The 22,285-nt window shown below is 50.0% G+C and overlaps 1 protein-coding gene across 1 annotated transcript; it reads left to right on the top strand.

The window, feature by feature from the left end:
- The first annotated feature begins 18,681 nt into the window (after window positions 1-18,681).
- On the top strand, window positions 18,682-22,036 carry LOC119367360 (proline-rich receptor-like protein kinase PERK12). The gene is made up of 7 exons (XM_037632892.1): window positions 18,682-19,021; window positions 19,108-19,249; window positions 19,363-19,502; window positions 19,597-20,280; window positions 20,354-20,495; window positions 20,734-20,870; window positions 21,441-22,036. The coding sequence occupies exons 1-7, from the start codon at window positions 18,725-18,727 to the stop codon at window positions 21,906-21,908; spliced, it is 2,010 nt and encodes a 669-aa protein (XP_037488789.1). The 5' UTR covers window positions 18,682-18,724; the 3' UTR covers window positions 21,909-22,036.
- The last annotated feature ends 249 nt before the right edge of the window (window positions 22,037-22,285 follow it).

Here is a 22,285-nt window from a genome sequence, read left to right as displayed (position 1 = left end):
GGTGGACAAAAGCAAACGTTGATTATTGATTGCACAAAGTATCATAGCTAGCCTTCGGTAGAGTATATATTTGCTTCCCTTGATCAATACACAAGCTTTGTAGGTGGCAAGTCATAATAGCCTCATAGTTATGCCTACTTGGATGAACAGGGTTGCGATACTAACAAGATACAATCATTTGTACTTCGTTTCTAAATCCTATAGCCTACCAATACCACACTGTTAAACGGACTTTCTCTTCAATTGAGCTTAATCTCTGTTTTTAGTGAAACATTTAACTTCTGATCAGTTACACATTGATTTTACGTGATCGGTGTCATCTATATTTGTCAGGTAATCATGTTGCTCCAAGCATTCAACCATGCTGTAACCAAGACCCACCCACACCCCCGCACGGGGGTTGCATGACACTATTGAGTGACACAAGTATGTCATGGCATGCCATCTCTAGATATACGTATGCTATTTTAATTCTTGATGTTAATCATATTTATTTCTCCCGGAATACTTACATGTCAAAGTATGGAATGACATATAACCTTCGACCGGGACTAGAATTTTGATCAAACGTGTCCGGTCTATATTCAGGCATTGTGATTCTAGAATAAATCTCATATTGTACCATCTTGACTTTCACAAACATTTATATAGCTTTCTATAGACGGGTGCGGCGACGCAGGCAAGCCATCAACGATCTAGTCAAACAGAATAAGGCACATTGAAGGAGCGAGTTACCTGCCTACCCACGTGTCCTTGCTACTTGTGAGCTACGTCGAGATTTTCCCCAAAGAGGAAGGGTGTAGCAATATAGTAGCGAATAATATTTCCCTCAGTAGAGAACCAAGGTTATCGGCCAATAAAAGATCCACACAAACAACCGTCGCCAGTACCTACACACACAAGATCAAATACTTGCACCCAACACGAGCAAAAGGGTTGTCAATCCCCCTGTACTCGTTAATTGCAAGGATCAAATCTGATAGTACTAGATAGATAAATTGCTAAGTAAAATAAAAGTAAATAAATTGCAGAAACATATTTAGGGTTTTAGTAATATGCTTAAAATAGACTCGGAGGCCATAGGTTCACTAGAGGCGTCTTTCTCATAAAAAATAGTATACAATGGGTAGACAAATTACTGTTGGGATGTAATTGATAGAAAACACATGGTTATGACGTGAGTCATTGCATGATCATGTATATAGTCATTACGTCCGTGATAAGTAGACCGACTCATGTCTACATCTACTACTATTACTACAATTCGAGAGCACTTATACGCTTGCCTCTCTGCACATTAAGTTTATGACAAATAGAGTAATGCATGAAGTATGATGACAAAATATAGACAAAATAAATCAAGCAGTATGATTGAACACTGATACGTCTCCAACGTATTTATAATTTTTACTTGTTTCATTTTCTTATATTATCAATCTTGGATGTTTTATATTCATTTACTAGCAACTTTATATCATTTTTTGGGACTAACCTATTGACATAGTGCCCAGTGCCAGTTGCTGTTTTTTGCTTGTTTTTACTTCGCAGAATATCAATACCAAACAGAGACTAAATGCCATGAAACTTTTTGGAGAATTTTGTCTGCCCAGAAAACACCCAGAAGGCCCAAGAAGTGCACCAGAGGGGGCCTATGGGGTCCGCTAGGCACCAGGGCGCGCTACAGCCCTAGGTGCGCCCTGGTGGGTAGTGGAGCCCACAGGCACCCCCTCCACCGACCTCTACCTCTTAAATACTCTAAAAAATCCCAAAAACTCTAGGGGAGTCGACGGAACACAATTCCATCTGCCATAAGTTTTAGAACCACGAGACCAATCTAGAGACCTTTTTCAGCACACTACCGGAGGGGTTAGCAATCACGGATGGGTTCTTCATCATCACCCTTGCCCCTCCGATGATGCGTGATTAGTTTACCACAGACCTATGGGTCCATAGGTAGTAGCTAGATGGCTTCTTCTCTCTTCTTGATCCTCAATACAATGTTCTCCTCAATGTTCTTGGAGACTCAAAAAGAGAGAAGAAGTCATCTAGCTACTGCCTACGGACCTGTAGGTCTGTGGTAAACTACTCATGCATCATCGGAGGAGCACCAATGAGGATGATAAACCCCTCCAGCAAGGTGCCGGAAAAGTGCTCTAAATTGTATCTCGTGGTTCTGGAACTTGCGGCGGTGGAAACTCTGATCTCTCGACTCCCCTAGGGTTTCTGGAATATTTGGGCATTTATAGAGATGAGAGGCGGTGGAGAGGGGGCCCTATGGGCCCCACTATCCACCAGGGCATGCCAGGGGCCTCTGGCGTGCCCTGGTGCCTTGTGGGCTCCACTGGCATCCCCACCAGTACTTCCTTGGCTCCCAAGTTGCCTTTTGGGCAGAAAAAGATCTCCAAAAAGTTTTGTGACATTTGGACTTAGTTTGGTACTGATATTCTGTGAAGTAAAAAACAAGCAAAAAACGGTAACTAGGACTAGGCACTATGTCAATAGGTTAGTCCGAAAAAATGATAGAAAGTTGCTATAAGATGAATATAAAACATCCAAGATTGATAATATAACAGCATGGAACAATCTAAACTTATAGATACGTTGAAGACGTATCAGCATTCCCAAGCTTAATTCATACTCGTCCTCGAGTAGGTTAATGATAAAAACAGAATTTTTGATGTGGAATGATGCCTAACATGTTCATCTCATAATATTTTTCTTTTGTAGCATGGACATTTGGACTTTTAGATGATTCAAAGCAATAGTCTATATTTTACATGAAGACATCAATACTCAATCATATCAACAAGCAACTATTCTTTCAAAATATCAATATTAAAGAAAGCTATCACTAGACCATTATGCTCAATCATTGATCCACTCCCAATGGCTCACGTTTCATAGTGAAATAAAATTAGGTCCACGAGCGTTAGGTGAGAAAGGCCGGTCGATGCGCCCTCCCCCCCAAAAAATAATATATGTGCTTGATGCGACCTGGGAGAGAGGGGGGGAGGAAAAGGTCAGTTCATGTTCAATCCTTGGAGATAACGCGGATGAACAGAACCATCCAGTTAATTTAATTGGGTCATGAGTTAATTATTCTGATCCTTTGAAACTTCGAATGTCAATTTTAGCAAGTAGTTTTTGTGTAAGATCATCTATGTGTTTCAGTTTATGGCGTATATCAAGTGGTTCACATGGCATATGATGCGGCTAGATGCAATGCCCTCCCGTGGATCCTGCACCGTCTCTGCCTCGATACTTGCTCAGAATTTTGTGATGGCAAACTGACCAAAGCTCATTAAATTAACACTTCCATTTTCTTGCCTGTTGTTATGTGCAAATGCCATCGAAATTTAAGAACACGCCCTCTCTATGGTACTATTCATTGTTATTTTTGTTGCCGGTCGTAGGTACGAAAGCTTTAGAGTAAAATTTCCCGTCTCCTATAAACTATATTTTTGCATATCCATGGAAGAGAGAAGATTTCTTTTGCCTCGTGTTCGTGTTGAGAACATATATTATAACTATATGACACTGCCATTTCTCTCTCTTTTCACCTGTTCGTAGGAATGGACTTGCACTGAATGCATCTTTCCTTTTTTTTCTCCGGTACGAATAGATAGAACAAAGATTTTGTTTTATATTTTCATGTTTTTATAGCATATTCGAAAACTGTATGACTCAACGCATAAAAATCAAAACTATGAACCTATCGGCCATCCGTTGGCTGAAGAGAGCCTTTTCACTACTAGGGAAAACCCTAGTAGTAGCGCAGGGTAATGACATATTAGTAGCCCCGGGGGGCCGCGCTACTAATACGGCGCCATAGCTAACTTTTAGCAGTAGCACAGGTCCAACCCACGCTACTACTACTTCTACTAGTAGTAGTGCGGTTGCCACCCACACTACTACTACTTAGCTGTAGCGCGGGTAAGGTTCCCGCGCTACTACTAACTAATTAGGAATTAAAAAATAAATTCATCCAATGCTGCTACTGCTGGGCGTCAACGTCTTCTCCATCCAGTGCTGATGCTGGTCCTGGAGGGGATGAAGTCGTCCATGGTGATGGTGCTTCCCCGCCCAACTCATCCTCGCACCTCTCCTCTGCTGCCACTGTTAGAAATATGCCCTAGAGGCAATAATAAAATGATTATTATTATATTTCCTTGTTCATGATAATTGTCTATTATTCATGATATAATTGTATTGACCGGAAACCATGATACATGTGTGAATACATAGACCACAACATGTCCCTAGTGAGCCTCTAGTTGACTAGCTTGTTGATCAATAGATGGTCATGGTTTCCTGACTATGGACATTGGATGTCATTGATAACGGGATCACATCATTAGGAGAATGATGTGATGGACAAGACCCAATCCTAAGCATAGCACAAGATTGTGTAGTTCATTTGCTAAAACTTTTCTAATGTCAAGTATCAGTTCCTTAGACCATGAGATTGTGTAACTCCCGGATACCGTAGGAGTGCTTTGGGTGTACTAAACGTCACAACGTAACTGAGTGACCATAAAGGTGCACTACAGGTATCTCCGAAAGTGTCTGTTGGGTTGGCATGAATCGAGACTGGGATTTGTCACTGTGTATGACGGAGAGGTATCTCTGGGCCCACTCGGTAATGCATCATCACAATGAGCTCAATGTGACTAAGTGGTTAGTCACGGGATCATGCATTATGTAACGAGTAAAGTGACTTTCCGGTAACGAGATTGAACGAGGTATTGGGATACCGACGATCGAATCTCGGGCAAGTAACGTACCGATTGATAAAGGGAATTGTATACGGGATTACTTGAATCCTCGACATCGTGGTTCATCCAATGAGATCATCGTGGAACATGTGGGAGCCAACATGGGTATCCAGATCCCGCTGTTGGTTATTGGTCGGAGAGCTGTCTCGGTCATGTCTACGTGAATCCCGAACCCGTAGGGTCTACACACTTAAGGTTCGATGACGCTAGGGTTATTAGGAAGACTTGTATGTGATTACCGAATGTTGTTCGGAGTCCCGGATGAGATCCCGGACGTCACGAGGAGTTTCGGAATGGTCCGGAGGTGAAGATTTATATATGGGAAGTTGTCATACGGTCATCAGAAAAGTTCGAGGGCATACCGGTATTGTACCGGGGCCACCGGAAGGGTTCCGGGGGTCCATCGGGAGGGGCCACCTCTCCCAGAGGGCCTCGTGGGTTGTAGAGGGAAGGGAACCAGCCCTTAGAGGGCTGTGTGCCAGCCCCCCTTGGGCCCATGCGCCTAGGGTTGGGGGGAACCTTAAAGGCCCCCCCCCCCTTGCTTGGGGGGCAAGTCCTCCCCCTTGGCCGCCGCCCCCCTCTAGATCTCATCTAGAGGGGGCCGGCCCCCTTCCCCCTCCTCCTATAAATAGAGGGGCATGGGGAGGGCTGCCGCAACACATCAAAGGCACCACCCCTCCCCTCCCCAACACCTCTCCTCCTCCGCAAGAGCTTGGCGAAGCCCTGCCGGAGTACTGCCGCTCCATCACCACCATGCCGTCGTGCTGCTAATGGAGTCCCTCTTCCTCAACCTCTCCCTCCTTGAGGGAGTCCTGGACTAGGGGGTGTCCGGATAGCCGAACTATCATCATCGACCGGACTCCAAGATTATGAAGATACAAGATTGAAGACTTCGTCCCGTGTCCGGATGGGACTTTCCTTGGCGTGGAAGGCAAGCTTGGCGATACGGATATGTAGATCTCCTACCATTGTAACTGACTCTGTGTAACCCTAGCCCTCTCCGGTGTCTATATAAACCGGATGGCTTTAGTCTGTAGGATGAACAACAATCATACCATAGGCTAGCTTCTAGGGTTTAGCCTCCTTGATCTCGTGGTAGATCTACTCTTGTAACACACATCATCAATATTAATCAAGCAGGACGTACGGTTTTACCTCCATCAAGAGGGCTCGAACCTGGGTAAAACATCGTGTCCCTTGTCTCCTGTTACCATCCGCCTAGACGCACAGTTCGGGACCCCCTACCCGAGATCCGCCGGTTTTGACACCGACATTGGTGCTTTCATTGAGAGTTCCTCTGTGTCGTCACCGATAGGCTCGATGGCTTCTTCGATCATCATCAACGATGCATTCCAAGGTGAGACCTTCCTCCCCGGACAGATCTTCATATTCGGCAGCTTTGCACTGCGGGCCAATTCGCTTGGCCATCTAGAGCAGATCGAAAGTTACGCCCCGGGCCGTCAGGTCAGATTTGGAAGTTTGAACTTCACGGCTGACATCCGCGGGGACTTGATCTTCGATGGATTCGAGCCACAGCCAAGCGCGCCGCACTGTCACGACGGGCATGATTTAGCTCTGCAGCCGGACAGTACCCTGGAGGCCGCACTCGAGCCCGCTCCGATCTTCAATTCGGAGCCGGCTGCGCAGATCGAGGACGGATGGCTAAACACCGCCTCGGGGGCTGCAATCTCTACGGCGATAGAGCCAAATACTGATCTTGTCCCTCACGAAGCTCCGAGGTGCCGGACTCCTTTCCGGACTCCGAACCTCCTGCTCCCCCACCAATCGAATCCGGTTGGGCGCCGATCATGGAGTTTAATGCCTCGGACATATTTCAACACTCACGTTTTGGTGACATCCTGAGTTCGCTAAGGTATCTCTCATTATCAGGAGAGCCCTGGCCGGACAGCGGCCAGGACGGTTGGGATGCGGACAACGAAGAAATTCAAAACCCACCCACCACCCACTTGGTAGCCACTATCGACGATCTAACCGACATGCTCGACTACGACTCCGAGGACATCGACGGTATGAACGACGACGCCGGAGACGACCAAGAACCAGCGCCCACCGGGCACTGGAAAGCCACCTCATCATATGACATATACATGGTGGATATCCGAAAGGATGGGAATGGCGAAGGAACAGCGGAGGATGACCCCTCCAAGAAACAGCCCAAGCGACGGCGTCAGCGGCGCCGCTCTAAATCCCGCCAAAGCAAGAATGAAGATTCCGGCACCGGAGATAATAATACACCGGACAGTGCCGAAGACAACCCACTCCGGCAAGATCCTGCGCAGGAGGACAGAGACGCCAGCCCTCATGAGAGAGCGGCAGAAGAAGAGGATTATATGCCTCCCTCCGGAGACGAGGCAAGCCTCGACGACGACGAATTCGTCGTGCCTGAGGATCCCGTCGAACAGGAGCGTTTCAAACGCAGGCTTATGGCCACGGCGAACAGCCTCAAGAAAAAGCAGCAACAACTTAGAGCTGATCAAGATCTGCTAGCCGACAGGTGGACGGAAGTCCTCGCGGCCGAAGAGCATGAGCTCGAACGCCCCTCCAAAAGCTACCCTAAACGTAAGCTGCTCCCCCGATTAGAGGAGGAGGCATATGAACCCGCATCACCAGGAGACAATACGGATGATCGACCACCCCGTGGTCGCGACAGAGAGGCCTCTAGGCCCTTCACTAGACCCGTACCCCGGCATCACTCGAAAAGCACAAGGCCACAGGGGAACGCTCCGGACTTGCGAGATATATTGGAGGATAGGGCAAGACAATCAAGATCGATCTATGGATCGCATGGGCACCCCATGATACGTGACGACAACCGTCACACCGGACACAGTAAGTCCGGCCGGGCCGAACAAAACAGACAAAGCTCTTTTGAGCTCCCTCGTGATATCGCTCAGTACAGAGGCGCCGCACACCCACTGTGCTTCACAGATGAAGTAATGGATCATCAAATCCTTGAAGGGTTTAAACCCATGAATATTGAATCGTACGATGGCACAACAGACCCGGCGGTTTGGATCGAAGACTATCTCCTTCACATCCACATGGCCCGCGGTGACGATCTTCATGCCATCAAATATCTCCCCCTCAAGCTTAAAGGACCAGCCCGGCATTGGCTTAACAGCTTGGCAGCAGAGTCAATTGGGAGTTGGGAAGACCTGGAAGCCGCATTACTCGATAACTTCCAAGGGACGTACGTGCGACCACCAGACGCTGATGACCTCAGCCACATAATTCAGCAGCCAGACGAATCGGACAGACAATTCTGGACACGGTTCTTAACCAAGAAAAACCAAATCGTCGACTGTCCGGATGCGGAGGCCCTGGCGGCCTTCAAGCACAATATCCGTGATGAGTGGCTTGCCCGGCACCTGGGACAGGAAAAGACAAAATCCATGGCAGCCCTCACATCACTCATGACCCGCTTCTGCGCACGTGAGGACAGCTGGCTAGCGCGCAGCAACAACCTCAGCAAAAATTCTGGCAGTCCGGATATCAAGGACCGTAATGGCAGGTCGCGTCGTAACAAAAACAAACGCCGCATTAACGGCGACAACAGCGAGGATACGACAGTCAATGCCGGATTCAGAGGCTCTAAACCCGGTTAGTGAAAAAATCCATTCAAAAGAACTACTCCGGGTCCGTCCAATTTGGACCGAATACTCGACCGCTTGTGCGAGATACATGGCACCCCCGAAAAGCCAGCCAACCACACCAACAGTGACTGTTGGGTATTCAAATAGGCAGGCAAGTTAATTGCCGAAAACAATGACAAGGGGTTGCATAGCGATGACGAGGAAGAGACCCGGCCGCCGAACAATAGAGGACAGAATGGTTTCCCCCCACAGGTGCGGACGGTCAACATGATATACGCAACACACATACCCAAAAGGGAGCGGAAGCGTGCACTCAGGGATGTATACGCGATGAAGCCAGTTGCCCCGAAGTTTAATCCATGGTCCTCCTGCCCGATCACTTTTGACCGAGGGACCACCCCACCAGCATCCGCCATGGTGGATTCGCCGCATTGGTTCTAGACCCAATCGTCGATGGATTTCACCTCACCAGAGTCCTGATGGACGGCGGCAGCAGCCTGAATCTGCTTTATCAGGACACAGTGCGCAAAATGGGCATAGACCCCTCAAGGATTAAACCTACCAAGACGACCTTTAAAGGCGTCATACCAGGTGTAGAAGCCAATTGTACAGGCTCAGTTACACTGGAAGTGGTCTTCGGATCCCCGGATAACTTCCAGAGCGAGGAGTTAATCTTCGACATAGTTTCGCTCCGCAGCGGCTATCATGCTCTGCTCGGACGTACTGCGTTCACAAAGTTCAACGCGGTGCCGCACTACGCATACCTCAAGCTCAAGATGCCAGGCCCTCGAGGAATCATCACGGTCAACGGAAACACTGAATGTTCTCTCCGCACGGAGGAACATACAGCGGCTCTCGCGGCAGAAGTACAATGCAGCCTCTTAAGGCAATTCTCGAGTCCGGCCGTTAAACAGCCGGACACAGCTAAGCGCGCCCGGAGTAACCTACAACAAGACCACCTGGCACGTGCCGACCATGCGTAGCAGTGCGGCCCCAATCCCAGCCCCTGAAAAACGTCAAGACAGGTTCTTCGCGTACACCATTACGCTCTGAAGATACCATGGGCATGGGGAGAGGGGCACGACCACGATAGGCCCAGACTGTGGCTCAACCACACCAGGGGCTCTCAAGTGTGTTGTTCTTTTTTTTTCTTTTTTCATTTCTATTTTTACCCACAGGACTCCGTTCGTCAGAGGCCCTGTCCGGCAGTAGACTTGCCGAACTCACGATGCAACAGCCAGGGAAGAAGAAAGGCTACAACGAATATCCAGGTGGTCTCCATTACGAGCATTAGATATGTTTTATGCACCATTCCGCAGCCTACCCCTGGAGGGGGACGTGTTTCACAGTCCCATCCCTTGCCTATCGCACCATGTGTATCGTCCTGCAGTTATAGCAGTTTTTCTTGAATAAGTAATGCAGCACCTTTTTGCCTGCAATTGGACTTCTTTTTTATACATACGTTCATTTGTGACATTACGCATCCGTACGTCTTGGGACAGCTAAATACACCAGGGACTTATGTTTCCCGCATCATGGTGTGATAAGTCCGAACACTTTCACAAGTGCGGCACCCCGAACTTATAGCATTATATGCATCAGCTCCGAATCATGTCTTGGGTCAATAGTTGGGTTTTCCCGGCTCCCATGTTTTGGTACCTTACGTTCCGTTGTATTGGCTAAGGTAGCACTGGGAGAACCACTGCGATTGCGCCCCAGTTGTGCTGTGTTAACGCCTCAGTGGAGAAAGCTAAAACTGACCCTCATGATGAGGCGAGAGCTGGTCGTTGTTCGAGACGTTTTTTGCGAGTCCCTAAAGACTTATGCCGCTTAGAGCGAGGAGCCGGTTTTCATCCGGCCCAGGCATGGATAGCGCCCCAAATTCGGCCTTCCGAAGACTAGGGGCTTCGGCGAAATTTAAAATTATAGAATTCTATGGCTAAGTGAGAGTGTTCAAGCATTATAAGTCTGGTTGCCTTGTTCGTTGTGTTGAGCGCCTCCCTAGATGGACCCAAATATGGGAACAAGAGTGCTCAAATTTATCCCGAACACCCCAGCACTCGTGGCATGGGGGCTGAAGCCGACGACTTGCCATCTCTCAGATTTGATAAACAGCCGCACATAAGGTAATATATTAAATTAAAAAGCGTTGCTTAGCGCAAATGAACTAAGTTTTCAGCGCACAGGATAACAAAATGCGAGTCTACTCAAATATTACATCTTTGGAGCACTCACCCGCAATAGTGCGGGCGCCCTTCAGCACACTCTTATAATACATCTCGGGCGTGCGATGCTCCTTGCCTTTCGGTGGTGGGTCCGTCACAAGCTTCTGGGCATCCATCTTGCCCCAGTGCACCTTTGCGCGGGCAAGGGCCCGACGGCCACATTCAATACAGGTGGAGTGCTTGATGACTTCAACCCACGAGCACGCATCCACCAGCCGCCGCACCAGGCCGAAGTAGCTCCCAGGCATGGCCTCCTTAGGCCACAACCGAACTATAAGGCCCTTCATGGCCTGTTCAGCCGCCTTGTGGAGCTCGACCAGCTGCTTTAGCTGGTCGCTAAGGGGCACCGTATGTACGGCCTCAGCATACTGAGACAAGAAGACCTTCTCCGTCAAGCTACCCTCCTCGGCCCGGTAGAACGCGGCAGCATCGGACACGCTGCGAGGAAGATCTGCAAACGCTCCTGGAGAGCTCCGAATCCGGGTAAGCAACAGGTAATTAACACTCACATGCTTACTTTGCATGAAAAATGCCTTACCCGCTGCTATTTTCTTCATCGCCTCGATTTCCTGGAGGGCCTTGTAGGCTTCGGCCTTAGCGGCTTTGGCACTCTCAAGAGCCGTTGCAAGCTCAGACTCCCGAGTCTTCGAGTCATGCTCCAGGCTCTCATGCTTTTTCACGAGATCCTGGAGCTCTTGCTGTACCTCCGCCACCCGCGGCTCCTGCTTCTCTCGCTCGGTATGCTCCGCGGCCGCATTGCGCTCGGCCGCAGCCACCGCCTCCTTCAGGGTCGCCACCTCGTTAGTGGCCCCTGCAATACCCATGTTATCCTTGTCTTTCATTTTGCAACCAAAATCCTTTTCTGTAAGGTACAATTTTAATAAGGTGTTACTCACCTTCCTTGTCCTCGAGCTGCTTCTTGGCACGGCCGAGCTCGTTCTCGGACCGCTCGAGGCCTTCCTTCAAAGTATTGACCTCCGCAGTCAGTGCGGCAAAGGTCAGCAGCGCAGCCTGCGATCCCATATCGACATATTTTTTATGACTCCTACGTATATCTTCTTAGATCCTCAGTCCGGCTTTTATTTCCGAACACCGAACCGAGCATCAGGGGCTACTGTCTATGCGGTACTATTTTACACATATCAAAATTCTTACCTCAAAGCCTGTTAGAAGGCTGCTGCAGGCTTCGGTCAGCCCGCTCTTGGCGAGCTGCACCTTCTGAATCACCGCACTCATAACAGTGCGGTGTTCCTCTTCGATGGAGGCGCTATTGAGTGCCTCCAGCAAGCTATCCGGTGCCTCCGGTTGGACGGAGGCTGCCGGTGTCATGGTCTTGCCCTTCTTACGAAGGGGCCGCCCGCCGGACTCCGGAGCCACTATGGGATCCGGAGCCGAGTCCGGTGCAAAGTCCGGGAGGTTGTCCTGCGACACCTCCGGGGCCTCCTCCTTCTGGCGGGTCCCTTCCCGGGATCCCACCTCGGTGTCGTCCGTGTCACGGGGGGTGGAGGCGGTCGGAAGAGAATCCATATCCGACACACCTAAGGACCCGCTCGACGAAGCGGGGAGATCGTCCTTGGGCGGACTGCAGGGTTGTATGCGGCATTAGAAAGACATTGCGTGGCAAAAAAGATAAACCATGAAGTTATTCGGGAATCCAGATACTCACGATCTCGCCAGGGGCTTGGCCCTTGGAGGCCAGTCCTCGTCGTCGTCACTGGCGTTGGCAGAGCAGTCCGAGGGAAGAGTTTTTCCCTTCTTGGACCATTCAGCCTCCCTTGTTGGGGAGGCCTTCCTTTTCTTCTCTCCCCCCGCTGGGGAAGAGGCTTTCTTCTTCTCCTCCTCACCTTGGTGAGAGGAGTCGGCCTCGGATTCATCATCCGATAGCCCCTGAAAATGGGAACTCTTCCGAGTCCCCGTGGCCTTCTTCTTGTCCTTCTTCTCCGGCACCACATGGGGTGCCGGAGCCAGCAGCCCCGTCAAACGGGCGTCCGCTGGGTCCTCTGGCAATGGGGCCGGACAGATAGCCTGTTCGGCCTTCTTCAGCCAGTCCTGTCAAAGGAAAGGGAGTTTAGATCCCGCATAGAGTCAAACTATGGAAAACAAGCGTCCCTTAAAGGGAAAAATCACTTACCTCATCAGCTGGACGCTCCGAGCTGAATCTGTGATCTTCGGTAGCGGATGCGGGAGCCTCGGCGCCTTTGAACAGCACCTTCCAGACATCTTCGTACGTAGTGTCGAAGAGCCCATTCAAAGTCTGGTGCTGCGCCAGATTGAACTCCCACATGTTGAAGCCCCATCGTTGACACGGGAGAATCTGGCGGATGAGCATGACCTGGACTACGTTGACAAGTTTGAGCTTCTTGTCCACTAGCTTTTGGATGCAAGCTTGGAGTCCGGTCAGCTCCTCCGAATCACCCCATGTCCGGCCGCTCTCTTTCCAGGAGGTGAGCCGTGTGGGGATGCCGGATCTGAATTCGGGGGCCGCTACCCATTCGGGATCACGCGGCTCGGTGATATAGAACCACCCCGATTGCCACCCCTTGATGGTTTCCACGAAAGTGCCCTCGAGCCAGGTAATGTGAGACATCCTGCCCACCATGGCGCCTCCGCACTCTGCTTGACTGCCCTTCACAACCTTCAGCTTGACACTGAAGGTCTTGAGCCATAAGCCGAAGTGGGGCTGGATGCAGAGGAAGGCCTTGCACACGACGATAAACGCCGAGATGTTGAGGGTGAAATTCGGGGCCAAATCATGGAAATCCAGGCCGTAGTAGAACATGAGCCCCTAGACAAAGGGATGGAGTGGGAAGCCCAGTCCGCGGAGGAAATGGGGAAGGAATACTACCCTCTCATGGGGCTTGGGGGTGGGAACGAGCTCTCCCTCGATGGGGAGCTGGTGCGCGATGTCGCTGGACAGGTATCCGGCACTGCGCAGCTTCTGGATCTGTCCCTCCGTGACGGAGGAGGCCATCCACTTGCCTCCTGCTCCGGACATGGTTGGAGAAGGTTGAGGTGAGATGTGCGGACTTGGGCGCAGGAGCTCGGGTTCACGGAGATGGATAAGCCAAGGAGGAAGAAGGCGCAGGTGATAGGGTTGGATCTTTATCCCCTTATATGGGCGGACGAAAACATGCGTCCCAACCAGCCTGATAAAACTCGCTTATCCCCCAAGCGCCGCAATCAATGGCGCGGTTGGGTTACCCACGTCCGTATTGATGGGGATCCCGGAATAAGGGGAACACGATCTCTGCTTCGACAAGACGTGCCAAGGAAACCGCTTCGCTAACCGCACTGAGGTGGTACAATAAAAACGACTTAAGTAAAGGCTTGGTAGTGGTGTGACGCCACACCATCAAATACGTCAGCAGATTGAACTTGTGTGAATATTATTCTCTCTACGGTGGTATGTGGAGATTATTTTTGCAGAGCCGGACACTATCCTGGTGTTCGCAATCTTCTATAAATTATTCGGAGGAGGAACCCGCCTTGCAATGCCGAAGACAATATGCGCGCCGGACTCGTCGTCACTCAAGCCTGGTTCAGGGGCTACTGAGGGAGTCCTGGACTAGGGGGTGTCCGGATAGCCGAACTATCATCATCGGCCGGACTCCAAGATTATGAAGATACAAGATTGAAGACTTCATCCCGTGTCCGGATGGGACTTTCCTTGGCGTGGAAGGCAAGCTTGGCGATACGGATATGTAGATCTCCTACCATTGTAACCGACTCTGTGTAACCCTAGCCCTCTCCGGTGTCTATATAAACCGGATGACTTTAGTCCGTAGGACGAACAACAATCATACCATAGGCTAGCTTCTAGGGTTTAGCCTCCTTGATCTCGTGGTAGATCTACTCTTGTAACACACATCATCAATATTAATCAAGCAGGACGTAGGGTTTTACCTCCATCAAGAGGGCCCGAACCTGGGTAAAACATCGTGTCCCTTGTCTCCTGTTACCATCCGCCTAGACGCACAGTTCGGGACCCCCTACCCGAGATCCACCGGTTTTGACACCGACACTCCTCCTTGCTGGATCAAGGCGCGGGAGACGTCACCAGGCTGCACGTGTGTTGAACGCGGATGTGCCATTGTTCGGTGCTAAGATCGGAATCCACCGCGATCTGAATCGCTTTGAGTACGACTCCCTCATTTGTGTTCTTGCAACGCTTCCGTCTCACGGTCTTCAAGGGTATGAAGATGCAGTCCTCTCTCTCTCGTTGCTAGTTGCTCCATAGATTGATCTTGGTGATGCGTAGAAATTTTTTATTTTCTGCAACGATCTCCAATAGTGGCATAATGAGCTAGGTCTATGCGTAGTTTCTATGCACGAGTAGAACACAATTTTGTTGTGGGCGTAGATTTTGTTAATTTACTTGCCACTACTAGTCTTATCTTGTTTCGACCCATATCGTGGGATGAAGCGGCCCGGACCGACCTTACACGTACACTTACATGAGACAGGTTCCACCGACTGACATGCACTAGTTGCATAAGGTGGCTAGCGGGTGTCTATCTCTCCCACCTTAGTCAGATCGGATTCGATGAAAAGGGTCCTTATGAAGGGTAAATAGAAATTGGCATATCACATTGTGGTTTTGGCGTAGGTAAGAAACGTTCTTGCTAGAACCCTATAGCAGCCACGTAAAAACATGCAACAACAATTAGAGGACGTCTAACTTGTTTTTGCAGCATATGCCTTGTGATGTGATATGACCAAAAAGGATGTGATGAATGAAATATATGTGATGTATGAGATTGATCATGTTCTTGTAATAGGAATCACGACTTGCATGTCGATGAGTATGACAACCGGCAGGAGCCATAGGAGTTGTCTTTATTTATTGTATGACCTGCATGTCACTGAATAACGCCATGTAATTACTTTACTTCTTTGCTAAACCGTTAGCCATAGTAGTAGAAGTAATAGTTGGCGAGACAACTTCATGGAGGCACGATGATGGAGATCATGGTGTCATGCCGGTGACGATGATGATCATGGCGCCCCGAAGAGAGAGATTGAGAGGAGTAGGAAGAATAACTCACATGTGGTTTTGTCCATGGCGGATCTGGCTGCCGCCATGGATGGCGCTCTGCTGGATCTCCCTCTCCTTCCAACATCAGAGAAGGAGGAGGAAGGAGGGGGAGGGGGCTGCGGTGGGAGTGGACATCGCCGGATTTGGGGGAGGCATGAGGTGCGAGGCCGACGGTGGTTGTGGATGAGGAAGGGAATCGCGGGTGGGAGGGAGAAGTGGAATGGGGGAGCCTATGGACAGAGGGGGGAGAGTGAGGGAGAGAGGAGGGATTCGGCTGAGGATATGGAGAGTTCGCCTACCTTGTACTTAGTAGTAGCGAGGGGTATAAACCCGCACTACTACTATTAACTTAGTAGTAGCGCAGGTTCATACCCCTCGCTACTATTATGGCATGTCCCGAGGGGGGGCACGATAGAGACTTCTTAGTAGTAGCGAGGGTTAAAACCCCGCGCTACTACTATCTACTTAGTAGCAGCGAGGTGTAAAAAACACGCATCCACTAGGACGAAGAGTACTCTTTGGTCAAACATAGGCCAAGGGTCATCGGGGGCCCACCTCTTCACGTTAATTGTAAGCCGAAGTTGCATGACACGTGTCTTCGGCTTTTGTTAGGCCAAAGTGTAAATTTGTTTTTTGCAATTTGACCTAGGAATCTTGTACAACCATCCCTGTCTTAGACATTGAAAGAATAAACTTTCCCGCCAACCCTTTCCCTCCATATGTTCCTGCCAACCCTTTTCCGCCGTTCTTTCCCACCAACTCTTTCCCGCCATTATTTCCCGCCAACCCTTTCCATCCATCTTCTCTTCTCAACCCTTTCCATCCATTCATGGTAGTGGCCATAGTAGCGGCGCTTGCTGCTAGGGGGCTCCTCCATGCGCTCGTCGTCGCCAACCATATGAACCGCCACCTTGCCCTTCTTGTCAACGGCCGGGAGCACCTCCATGCCCATCTCGTTGCTCTCCTCGATCTGCACACAATTCATGGAGTCAGTCACATCACATAGTTCATGGCTTATTGAAGAGCATGTAGTTAAAACGGCATGACTGTCACTCTTCCTCCTCGTCATCGCGCCTATATTTACTCACCCTGACCACCACTACTTACCCACTCCCTCTCTTCTCTCACTATCAACTTTCCTCCTCTCCATAGCCATGAGCTCTAGCTCCAGCTCCAACGCCAACCCCTTCCCTTGGGGTATTGGCTGGAGGGCCTTCTTCCTCGGGTGGTCGGCTGGTGACCGCTCCAAATTTGAGAACACCATGGAGGTGTGCTCGATCTTCGGCTCCATGTCTGACATACAGAAGGAATCTGATGCAGTGCTCATGAGGGCCACTGCACAAGAGTTGAAGACGATGATTCCTAACCCAGCGAAGGGCACAATGGCAGCCGACATCATTCGCTAGGCCATGAATCAGGCCGTCTCCAACTACGCTATACATAGGAAGAGGTGGTCCAAGTACAAGAACTACTGGGATCCTACCGTTCTGCAGTGTATTGGGAGACGACAATCGTGCCGCCGGCGGTCATCAGTGGGGAGCCTAAGCAGGAGGAAGAATCGGTGCAGATGCCTGTGAGGGCGCCGGAGTCAGTCCGTCATACCTGGCAGATCGACCTCGACTCCGCCGAGGACGACGACGACCCGCCGCCCCGCACGACGATAGACAAGAAGATGAAGGCCAGCCACTCGACCCGCCGCTCCGCACGCCTCAACGGCCGCCACGGTTAGCCAGTGTATCCCCCAATCCCCCTTCTACTCCATCCGCATCTACCTCTATTCCGATCTTGCATGAACTAGTATGAACTCGTATGAACTAGTATGAACTGCCATACTTATCTACCTCTATTCTCCATTCCCCTCTCCGTCGTGGATTGAGTCTATCGCCGGATCGAACGCGAAAAAGTAGTGCATGCCGAACAGAAAAGTGCTTACCGCCATTGTCGCGGGCCAGGTGATGATCCGCTCGTCGGCGATGGAGTCCGGTGGCCTTCTTGCTCTCCTCCGAGCCGCCGCCGCCGGTGAAGTTGGGAAAGTGGGGAGAGGGAGCGGCGAGGGGCGGTGAGGCTAATAATCGCCGGCGCTTCGGGAAGCAACGCGGCTTCTCGAGCGTGGCCGCGCGCGTGCAACTGCCGCCGCGCACGTGCACCGCTCGGGCCTGGCTCTGGAGAAACTGTCAAGTTGAACGTTCCCAGGGTTCCAGGCACAGGACTGCTTTACACATCGTGCCATGCAGGCCCAACAGTGCATGCAGGCAACCAAACAGCCAATTTTCTTTCCGTGCGGGTTTGGTTGGACCTCATGCAGGAAACCAAGCACACCCTATGTTCTTTTTTTTTTGAGAAAAACAGCGCTCAAATTGGCAAAGCGGCGGGACATGGGCTACTTTTGGCGCGAATTAAATGAATCTGTGGCACTAAATGGGCTATTCCTGTGGGCCGAGAAGCGACCAACATGTATATTATTATTCATGTGAGTCGATGGACGAGCGCACAGAAAAAGTATAATCTATTCCTGGCATGCAGTTGCGGCCCGACAGTAGAAGCCCATTTTCCTGTGCGCTATCGCGGGCCCGACAGAAAAATAAGAGACTCACAGAGATATTTCAGTTTCTGGTAGTGATCAGACGAGTGATATAAAGTGTTCCTCTTTATGTTTTCCCCTAGTTCCTTTAGTATCCTACTCATTTAGAAAAATTGAGTGTCATGTCTGGGCTGCCCGTCAGCATGATACCGTCCATTGGAAGAGAAATATACAAAATGGTGGCTCCGACAGTCGAGAGACCAAAAAGAATATTTGAATTTAAAACTAATCTTTGACTTTGACACAATACATGTAGACCAATTCGTTGTCTTCCAATATAAAAGCCTAATTTCCTCGCAAAAAAAGAATATAAAAACCTAATTTGACGTGGGGAGGCAATAATATATGTCCGGCATCGCTTGCAACTTGCAAGCCAGCTGCGTGGGTGCCGCGTAGCTATGGGGTCCAGTTCCAAGGCTGCTTCAAGGAAGTCGACGGCGTCGTCGTCGTCGTCCTCGTGGAGAACACTCCTCCACGGCTGCCTCGGCGGGGCCATGGCGGCGGGGGAGAACGTCCCAGCAAGCGGCGGGTTGGCGCAGCAGCCACCGCCGATCGTCACGAACAACGACCTGCCGCTGGCGGCGTCCAACTCCAACCTGCACGCCTTCACGTTCGCGGAGCTGTGCGCGGCGACCGAGGGGTTCGCCTGCTGCAACCAAATCGGCAGCGGCGAGTTCGGGACGGCGTACAGGGGATTCATCGAGGACGGTGTCCGGCCGGGGCTCCCGGCGCAGCCCGTCGCCGTCAAGCGGACACGGTGGCGGGTCGACAACTACGTCGAGGGAATGGTGGTACGTACCTACTCCTCGATGTCAGCCCCCAATTTCACATTGATCAGATGTACTCCATCTCCATCTCTCGGCTACCGTGTGATCAGAAGGAGGCGATGTTCCTCGGGGAGCTGCAGCTGCGGCATCCCTGCCTGGTGAGGATGATCGGCTACTGCTGCGAGGAGGAGCACAGGCTCCTCGTCTACGAGCTCATGGACCATGGCAGCTTGGACGACTACTTCTTCAAGCGTACGTACGCACACAAGGAGCCCTCCTAGCGTTGATTCTATCCCCAATTCCCCATATGTGCAAATCAGAAAATGACATCGAAATGAATTCATTTCATGTGATGCAAATTTCAGCTTTTTATCGTCCCGTGCTGCCATGGTCAACCAGACTAAGCATCGTCTTAGCTACGGCGAAAGGGCTGGTGTCCCTCCACGGCGCGGAGAAGCCATTGATCTGCGGCGAATTCAATGCCTCCGACATCCTACTGGACTCGGTAGGAGACCATTCTGCATCTCTCGCCCTTGTTAAATGTTAACTACGCAACTTGGGAGGACACAACCGGCTAATAGTTTATGCTCCTTCTCCAGGATAACAATGCCAAGATCTCGCTCTCGGGCCTGAGGCTTGACACGAGAGCGAGCGACGGCTCGGTCACCACCACGCGCTCGCGCCTTGGAACACCGCGCGGCAGCGCACCGGAGTACGTCATGTCCGGCAGTCTCACCCCGAAATGCGACGTGTACAGCTTCGGGGTGGTGTTGTTGGAGATTCTGATCACAGGGATGAAGTGGGTAGACATGAAAAGACCCGTCAAGGAGGAGCGGAACCTGTTGGAGTACGCGCGGCCGAATCTCGAAGACCCGGTTAAACTGGCAGGGATCATGGATAAAGCATTGAAGGCCATCTACCCAGTGGCAGCCGCACACAAGGCTGCCCTGGTCACATACAAGTGTCTCCATGTCAAACCCGAGGAGAGGCCAGACATGTCGGACGTCGTGAAGGCGCTGGATCTGCTTACCGACGCCGCCATCAAGGAGGATCAGTTGCCGGTGCCGGCGCCCGTGTCGCCCAACTCCAACATGCACAGGTTCACCTTTGCGGAGCTGAGCGCCGCGACCGGAGGGTTCGCCTCAGGAAACAAAATCGGCAGCGGCAGTTTCGGGACGGTGTACAGGGGATCCCTCGAGGACGGCTTCCGGCCGGGGCTCCCGGCGAAGCCAGTCGCCGTCAAGAGAGTCCGTGCTGACGACTACCACTCCGAGGAACATCTGGTACGTAGGTAGATCGATGTACGTGTTCTGTTAGTGAATAGTATCTCTAATCAACTTCCTTCTCTGTGATTAGAAAGACTCGATATTCCTGGGGGAGCTGCAGCCGCGGCAGCCGAGCCTGGTGAAGATGATCGGCTACTGCTACGAGGGGCTGCACAGGCTTCTCGTCTACGAGCTAATGGGCCATGGCAGCTTGGCAAACTACCTCTCCAGTGGTAAGTCAGTACGCACGAAACCTCCCAATTAACGCCTTGACTTTAATTAACCCACATTTACAAAACTACGTACTACTCCTTTTGAAAGTGATCTGTGATGTGTGCAGAGCATGATTCATGATTAATGATTTCTGCAAGAATTGAAATGGATCAAGTTAATTTTCCAGTGATTTGTACCTGCAAAACAATTTCATGTGATATCTATTGGCAAAATAATATCATGTATCATATGTTTTAGATATTCGTGTTGTGTTGTCATGGTCAACACGGTTAAGCATTGCTCTAGCTACCGCGAAAGGGTTGTTGTCCCTCCATGGTGAAGAGAAGCCACTGATCTCCGTCAAATTTAACGCCTCCAACATCTTACTAGACTCGGTGATCATTCTTCCTCTTTTTTTAGTGATTGTTTATTTAGTCCATATGCATGGAATTTTGAGAGGATAACAATTTTTTGATGAAATAAACTTTGCACCCTAATTTCATTGAAATAAAATTGATAGTACAACACAATAAACATGTTTTGTTTGGTTGACCGTGCCCCACTAGGCAACGATAGGAAAGAAAGAAACAACCACCTAACACGAGAGGAGCGGGCAACAATTTTTCAATAAAGGGCGCTTTTTATTAACTCAAATGTAACATCAAGCAGATACAAAGCATGATTAGCAATACCCGGCCTCTACATAACTAAGATGCACACAGTCAAAACTATACTTAATCATAAAGAAGTGGTTCTAGGGATAGGTTTCTTAATTTACTTTTGCAATCACGATTCTTTTCCATTTCACAAGAACTTCGTATTTTCGTTTATGCACTGAAAGAGTCACGGACATTGTAATTAAGCATTTTATCAGCAGGGCCACTAGAAAGACCAATGATTGCCACTATTACCTGGCTAGACCCAACATACACTCGCTAATGATTTTTACTCTGTGTACACTTCAGTATAACAATGTCAAGCTATCAGACCTGTGGTTCGCCAGAAAATTCGGGAAAGGTGACGATCCTAACGTGTACACACTCATAACAAGTGGGTACGGCTCTGCGCCGGAGTACGTCATGTCCGGGGACTTCACCAAGAAGAGCGACGTGTACTGCTTCGGAGTGGTGTTACTGGAGATCCTAACCGGACAGAGGTTGGCCTGGTTGGCCTGTGCTTCAGAACAGAACCTGCGGAACCTACGACCACGTCTGAGAGACCCGCTCAAGCTAGGGAGGGTCATGGACCCGGTGTTGAAAGACATTTACCCGGTGGCAGCGGCACATGATGCTTGCATGGTCGCGTATAGGTGCCTTCACGCAAGCCCCGGGAAACGTCCAAGCATGTTGGCTGTTGTGGAGGCACTTGATTTGCTTGTTGGTGTCACCATCGCGGACGAGGTCGAAGCTAGTCAGACAAGCACAAGGTCATGATCGTGAGCTAAGCTTTGTCATCGTTTCCATGTAAACATGTTAATCCGATCTTTATTTTCTTGTAATTATATAGACGATCATTGTCCTTGTGTTTATACTTATGTACTATGGCGTGTTTGCATGTTTAATTCACTATATATGTTTCCTCTCTCTTATGGATACATCAAAAAAGACATCAAAAAGGTATATATTATATCTGATATTTAGCAAGGAAAATAATAGGCAGTACAACTGAAACACAACTGACAGTACAAAAGAAATACACTTCCCAACATACTACTCCCTTCATCTCAAAATAAGTGCCGCCGATTTAGTACAAAATTATACTAAATAGGTGACACTTATTTTGGGACGAAGGGGGTATTGTTCTTCTTCCT

Source organism: Triticum dicoccoides, chromosome 2B (assembly GCF_002162155.2).
Source record: "Triticum dicoccoides isolate Atlit2015 ecotype Zavitan chromosome 2B, WEW_v2.0, whole genome shotgun sequence".
NCBI classification, from domain to species: Eukaryota; Viridiplantae; Streptophyta; class Magnoliopsida; order Poales; family Poaceae; genus Triticum; species Triticum dicoccoides.
The sequence above is the reverse complement of the archived record's forward strand: the minus strand, read 5'-3'. Positions and strand labels throughout refer to the sequence as shown.

What these genes read in the sequence shown, in the direction of transcription:
- LOC119367360 (XM_037632892.1), top strand. Translation starts at nt 18,725, where the DNA reads ATGGCGGCGGGGGAGAACGTCCCAGCAAGCGGCGGGTTGGCGCAGCAG. An exon ending in ACTACGTCGAGGGAATGGTG is followed by an intron (nt 19,022 to 19,107) that starts GTACGTACCTAC and finishes CCGTGTGATCAG; the next exon opens with AAGGAGGCGATGTTCCTCGG. An exon ending in CCAACATCTTACTAGACTCG is followed by an intron (nt 20,871 to 21,440) that starts GTGATCATTCTT and finishes TGTACACTTCAG; the next exon opens with TATAACAATGTCAAGCTATC.